At 38.1% G+C, this 7,465-nt stretch overlaps 1 protein-coding gene across 1 annotated transcript in view; it reads left to right on the top strand.

Moving 5' to 3' along the window:
* LOC102767141 (RNA-binding motif, single-stranded-interacting protein 3-like) overlaps positions 1-2,746 on the top strand; it is a 139,819-nt gene extending 137,073 nt beyond the window's left edge. The window contains exon 3 of the mRNA XM_006753362.2: positions 2,614-2,746. Coding sequence (XP_006753425.2) covers positions 2,614-2,741 — 128 coding nt within the window. The 3' untranslated portion in view covers positions 2,742-2,746. The remainder of the gene's footprint in view (positions 1-2,613) is intronic.
* Positions 2,747-7,465: the final 4,719 nt, after the last annotated feature.

Genomic DNA, 7,465 nt, shown 5'->3' with positions numbered 1-7,465 from the left:
GTTCAAGATTGCATTCTCTCCATGGTGGACCTCAGGGGCCAATAGACTTCGTTTGCAAAGTGAGGGTATGGAGCCATTCATTGTAAGGTATGGTTGGGGGGGCATAGGCAGACTTGGCTTCAAATCCTGGAGCTGCGTTAGGCAGCCTGTGATTGGTGTCACCTCTCCCTAGCCTCAGTTTCTTCATGTTTACACCTGAAGGGACATGGGGACCATAGCCCGTGAAGCCATTAGAGTTTCAGCAGGTGCCAACATGACAACCACCGAGCACATGTTCTGGTAAATGGGAGAAAACATCTACATTTTAGTTTATGTTCTGCTCCTTCTAACTCTAATGCTTGATATATTTTGTTCTTTTCTCCTTTTTATTCTGGCTTTTTTCACCTATTTTACTCAACTTAGTGGGTGGTACTACTAATGTTATTCACATAGTTTGAGTTTCGTGGGAAGAGAAGAATTACTAGCACTTATAGACCAGGCTTTCTTTTGGATTAGAAATACAAACTTCACAGCTACTCTGCCCAGCTTTTCAGCAGCATTTGATGGTATACTGCTGGGTAACAAGTTCATTTTAGGATAACACGCTGGGAGGAAAAAAGAAGGAGGGATTTGAGGGGAGAAAATTAAAAAGTTAATTAAAAGAAACAACTCGGTAATTGAATTCTCTTGCACATTTCTTTGCTTATTTGGAGGGGGGTGTCACAGTGCATGGTTAGCAAGGTTGTCTTTGTAGCTCACCTCAAAACTCCTAAATGAGATAAGTAAAAGAGTACAGAGCCAATCCCTGCCTATTAAATGAGAAGAGGCGTAGGTTACATATGGTAGGTTTTTAGATGTGCCAAACAAAGCTGCCCTCCTACTCATTCTTGAGTATTTTTGTTTTTAAATATCCTTGGCAGCTTACATTACTGTTAGGCTAAGTCCTGGACTCATATCTGCTATTTTATGGACATGCAAAATCTCTTTTGCATTTAGTCTGTTTTATTGGCTATTTATTTGGCCTCACTCTGTATCCAAACGCCCACCCCCAACCCTCCACATACACACAGGCACACAATCAGTAAACAATGTAGGTGACTCTTGTGTCCTTTTCAGGTTGTACTCCAGTAAAAAGTGGCATGGGTGTGTTTACTTAATTTAAAACGAGCTCCTTATTTTTATAAGAAGCCTGAATATCTATGTCATTATGTTTATCACAGATCACTTTAGAGTTAAAATAATTTACTTAGGCTGTGAGTGAGAGCGAGAAGGTCCTGTAATGAATTAGCATGGGCTTTGGAATCAGCTGGAGCCCCATTCCAACCCTAACTCTCATTAACAACATTTATTAACTCATGTAGTCAACATGTATTGATTGAATGCCTACTGTGTGCCAGGTACTGTTGAAGTTGCTGGTGATATTTATAGTCAAGTTCTGCCATAAGTTTTATTAACAGCAACTTTTTTGAGGTTTTGAAAATTAACTTTAGAGAGAAACTCTAAAAAGAATATTTTTCAACATTTTGGGTTTCTCATTCTTGCAACAAATCCATTCTGGAAAATAGAACAGGGTTTAATAATGTATTATCACCTTACCAAGTTAGTCTCAATCAGGTTGCTGACTGTAAACCCACTCTCCAAAGCAATCTCCAAAATATAAGATTTACTATTTTATTAAAAAAAATTTAAATATGCTTTTATTGATTTCAGAGAGGAAGGGAGAAGGAGAGAGAGATAAAAACATCAATGATGAGAAAGAAGCCTTGATCAGGTGCCTCCTGCATGGCCCCCATTGGGGATCAAGCCCACAACCCAGGTATGTGCCCTGACTGGCATCAAACCATGACCTCCTGGTTCATAGGTTGAGGCTCAACCACTGAGCCACTAGCCATGCTGGCTTGGGCTAAGAATTTATTTAAATCAGAAGTTTTTCTTCTATAACAGCTCCAGCATTCCATCCCTTCATGGAAAATAGGTACCCCCAGAATGATGTACACAGACTTCTTCTATGTAGACCAGTGGTTCTCAACCTTGGCTGCACATTAGAATCACCTGGGAATTTTTTTAAAATCCTGATTTCTGGCTTCATCCTCCAGAAATTCTGTTTCTTTGTTACTAATGTTGTGGCCTCACCCATAACAAAGAAACAGAATTCCCGGAGGATGAGGCCCAGAAATCAGGATTTTAAAAGATTCCCAGGTGATCCGAATGTGCAGCCAAGGTTGCGAACCACTGCTGTAGACCCTGCTAGGTTGCAAATTAACCGCTGAGGGAGACCAGGAGCACCTGGCTGACTTTTGCTTGCCCACAGACACGTGAGTGGAGATAAAGATGTTCTCGGTTCCCCCAATCAGAGAGTGAGCGCCCGGGAGCACGTGGGCCCAGGGGAAAGTGGGCTGGGAAGCACGTGGGGCTGCCAAGAAAAAGGCTGCTGGGTCCGGGCCGACACAGCCTTCAGGTGCCGCTGCTAGATGCCCACCGCGTTTGTTTTCATGATATTGTGATTTTCCCCAGACACGGTAAGGACCAGAGATGGAGAGCGTTTATGCAAGTGAGAGCCCCAACACGCATTCCCTCGGTGTGGAGGCGAGCCAGCTACTTGCGAGTGCTAACAGGGGTTTTGTGTTTCCGCAGGTTACGGTTTTGTGGATTTTGACAGTCCCGCAGCCGCCCAGAAAGCGGTAGCGTCTCTCAAGGCCAATGGGGTGCAGGCACAGATGGCCAAGGTAAGACTGGGGGGTTTTAGGTTGTTTGCTTTGTGATCATATATATTTCTCCATCGCTGGCAGCCGAATCCGAATTGCAGTTTGCAACAATTTGGATGGTATTTACTTGGTAGGGAAAAGAAGGAACCCTACAGTAAGTTTGGCTTAGAAGACTCTGGCTGGTTTAGTTGTTTTTTTTCGAGTATGTTTATTTGTGTGCTCTTTTGGTATGGTAACGTTACTGGTGACTTAAGGGCACTGTGGGGTGCTCTGGTTTGCCTGAAAAAGGTAGTGGGGGTTCTAATTAAAATTTTATTTATGACATTAAAAATAAAAGGTAGTGTGTGTGTGTGTGTGTGGTGTGTTTGTGTGTGTCGTGGACTTTCATCAGGAAATAGTATTGGAGTAGTCCAGTACACAGCTAGTTGTCTTTGATAAACAGTGTGAGAAAAATTGCTGTCTCATGTTGGGTAGAGCTGATTGCTGAATGATGATGATGTTTCTTCTGTGCAAGGAACTGAGGTTAACCAACGGGTTTGTTGTCTGTTTGGCTAGGATTTCATGTTGGCCTTTGTAGAGTTTAACTAGATGATAATTTCCAAGGTTTCAATAATTTTCAACACTCATTTATTGGTATGTAGAACAAATAGTCTGGAACTTCCTTATCTGAAATGATAATGCATTTTTATATTCAAGAAAATAAATAAAACAAAATATAATAGTTTTGTATCCTGATCGCAGTGATAGTAATAAGGATCTACAGGTGTGATAAAATGACACAAAACAATACACACATATTATACTAATATCAATTTCTTGGTTTTGATATTGTACTATTATTACATAATATGTAATATTGGGGAAACAGGGTGAGAGGTACATGGGATTCTCTATCAGTGGTTCTCAATCTGTGAGTTGCGACCCCTTTGGCGGTCGAATGGCCCTTTCACGGGGGTCACCTAAGACCATCCTTAATATCAGATATTTACATTACAATTCATAACAGTAGCAACATTGCAGTTATGAAGTAGCAACAAAAATAATGTTATGGTTGGGTCACAACATGAGGAACTAACTGTATTTAAAGGGCCAGAAGATTGAGAACCACTGCTCAATATGTTCTTTCCACAGTCTGTAAATCTGTATTTCCAACTAAATTTTTAAAAAATTTTATGACATAAAGATGTTTGGTACATATTTACTTCAGAATAATAGTCATTTTGTATTTGTTTTACATGCAACTTAAGTTTTAAAATATTTTTTCTGATTTTTACTGTTTGAGTTTGTTTATCTCTAATTCTCAAAGGTTAGGTAGAAGAGCCAGCAGATCTTGAAATGCATTTATGTCGTCTGCATGTATACGCACACTCTTAATTATTGCCATAACAGCTGAGTGATATAATGACAGAGTCATCAAATTTTCAGTCATTGGAATTTTGTGAGGATGGCTAACATTCACTGAGAACATTTTGCATTGTTTAAGTTCAGATAACTAGACTTGGGATATTTGGTTTTCTTCATCTTCGGTTGTCTTCTAGCAAACTGATACCATCAATATCTGTTAACCTTTTGTTGTGGGTCACTGCACATATAGATTACTTTGATAGACTCATTGCTCTTTATGACTCATTAATTGTTTTCAAGGCAATATAAATTAGAGTTTGAATTCTTTCAGCTGTGTAATGTATTCCTCATCTGGATTATGCATGGAAGCTTTGAATTTGGTCACAAGCTAAGATTGATGAAGTTAATATTTGCAATTAATAAGAAAATTATGTACATGTCTTGGTTTAAAACTTACTTGGCAAAGAATTAAGTTACTTGGCGACTGAAGCAGTGACTTACACCTAGGAAACAAGTGATAAAACTGTAGGTGTTAGGTATATGCAAAATTGGGACCTAAAGGAAACACTTATTTACAAGAAATTTACAAATGCTTATAAAAATTGTATATTTGATCAATTTTATTGATAAACTACCAAATTTTGGAAATTACTAGTTTGTGACAATTTAGAAATAATGAATACAGTGTGCATAATCTCCAGTTTTCAAATGGTCTGAGAATACATATGTGGTATTTATTGGATCAACAGAAAAAGAAAGTTGCCATTAATTTTATAACTACCGAGGAGCCATTGTGAATATTTCCCCTCTTTTTCTCAGCATTCTACTGCACAAGAAATCTATTCTCTCTCTCTCTCTCTCTCTCTCTCTCTCTCTCTCTCTCTCTCTCTCTCTCCCCCTTCCCTCTCTCTTTCTTTCACACACAGACACATACCCATCTCCATCACTGACATCTCAGCTAAGCAGGAAATTATCAAAGAGAAAATATTTTAAGGAGTTTCTAAGGAAATTATTTAGGAGAGCTAGCATTTTGGTTCGTAGCTCATGCCCAATGTACACAGTAAGGAGGTTCCACCTGGAATGTTTAAAGACATTGTTTCTTTTATTTCATTATTTTATTTTACTTATAGAGTTGCTGAAAGATTTCTACTTTACCAATTATGCTGTCTGTGGAATAAATTCTTATTCCCCTTTTTCTCACAAACTTTGGATCTAAAGCCCAGAGCTCTGGGCTTTAGATCCACATCTGCCTACTGGAAAACTTTCAGCAGTAAATGACTGTAATTTAACTACCCAGAAGCAAATAAATGGCCTCCCTTTGACAATGAAATGGAACAAGCTTGACCACCTGTATTAGCAGATTTCTCACTGAGCTATTGGATTTCATGGCATTTTTTCCCTTTGTCCTGGTGAAAGCTATTATTTATTATCATATAAACCTGCAGTCTGCAGGGTGTGTGAGACTGCACTATATTTTTTTGCCATTTAAGTGTCCAGTGAATTGCCTCCTGCATCCTTGTTCTTATCAATATCCTACTATGCAGGCTGTGATGGTACACCTCCTGGATTTTAAAGCAAAAATGCTGCAAATAATCTAGGTTCCCAATAGGAACCTAGAGTGAGCATGAAACCTTCCAAGTGAATCACTTTATTTAGCTAACTTATTCCAATGTCTGCATATGAAAAATTCAACCAATTTGTCAACAAATAGGAATTAAATAATAAATCATCCAGTACGTGGTAATTGATTAATAATGTATAACCATTAACATGGACTAACATTTTCTGTATACTTGCTGTTCTGCCAAAAAGGGTTTTGAGGGATCAAAGGATGTGTTTCTTTTAGGAGAGCAGATATAGAATATGTTAGTAATGCATAGTGGTTAAGAGCATAGGTTTGGAGGGAGGGAAACTTGGCCTTGAATACTGGCTCAGACACCACCTGGCTCTATGGCCTTAGCCAAATTATTTAAATATCTCTGAAAGTCTCTATTAATACCTACATTATGAGACTACTATGAGAATTAATTTTTAAAAACACACAAAGAATTTAGCATAGTACTTACATTATACCAAAATTCAGTAAATGTTAGTTATTCAGTAAATGTTGTTATGCATTAAATTCACATTTGTTGCTGAACATTCTATCATATATGCTTTAAGTGTTATGTTATTACAAAATAGTGTTTTGAGGACTATAATAAGTAGTATCAATTAGTAAACATGTTTCTTGCCTGCTAAGTGCCAGGCACTTTACTAGGTGTTAGAGAATCAAGACTGAATTAACTTCTTCCTTTTTCTGAATTTTTAAAATTTAACCTTTCTCCTTGGATTGCTACAGCTCTGGGTTGAGAATATTGGCTGTTACTATTCTTGCCAAGTATACAGAAAACGTTCATCCATGTTAATGGTTATACATTACTAATCAATTATCACTTACTGGATGATTTATTGTTTAATTCCTATTTGTTGACAAATTGGTATTTAGAAGAAGTCATTGGCTAAATAATAAGTCTCTGTACACTTGAAAAGAAGAGAGCTAAGAAATCCAGCTAACAATAGCCTAACCTTCTAAGTGTTTATCTTACTTATGAATAAGACAGCCATAGATCTGCAGTTCAGGGCAAAGGCTTTGGGGTAATATCAAAATCAAGGCTGCTTTGCCATTCTTTATTAGTGGCTTTCATCCATACATTATCATATGTTGCTTTCTAAAGCTCCAGCTGTTCTATCTCCAGTTTTGCCAGTATTTAAAACTTACATAATTTTATTAACCAATGTCACCCCAATCCATTGAACAAAAATATAAAAAAGAAAGTAAAGGACAAAAGGCTCAAGAACCATTCTGGCTGATTCTGTCATTTTAAAAGCTTTCCCAGAATTCTAACTCAGGAACTTGTGTTCACCTACCAACGTGCAAAGCTGAGTCATGGATTTCTCATAGCTGCAAGAGAGTCTGTAATGATGAGTAATTTAGTTTCTTTGCCTCTAGTACAGAAAAGTAAGAGTAGTCTATCTTTGGGCTATTAAACATCAATAACACCATTCTTCCCATTTATACATCCTGGGTGGCATGCACTCATTCCTTCCCTTGGGGAGCCTACTTTAACGCCTCACCCTCTAATCATATCTAGTGATGCCATCATTTCCAACAGGCCCAGACATGGATGCCCCTAAGGTTTAGCAGCCAATATGTTTCTAAGACAGGTTATCTGAACTCCTATAATTTTGAATCATAGAGAAACAACAGGATACATGAAACTAAAGGAAGACTGCTATTTAGGAACAAAGAGAATGGGAAACAAATGGAAATCACTGACTGCTTATTTGATGTACATATCAAATACTGTTGGGAGGAATAGAATTCCCTTGCCCATTATCCCCCATTGCCTCATTGAGGCCTCACTGGAGAACTGTACAGCTTTAGAAGCTGAGTT

Source organism: Myotis davidii, unplaced genomic scaffold (assembly GCF_000327345.1).
Source record: "Myotis davidii unplaced genomic scaffold, ASM32734v1 scaffold3331, whole genome shotgun sequence".
Classification (NCBI taxonomy): domain Eukaryota; kingdom Metazoa; phylum Chordata; class Mammalia; order Chiroptera; family Vespertilionidae; genus Myotis; species Myotis davidii.
This window is presented reverse-complemented; position numbering and strand designations above follow the sequence as displayed.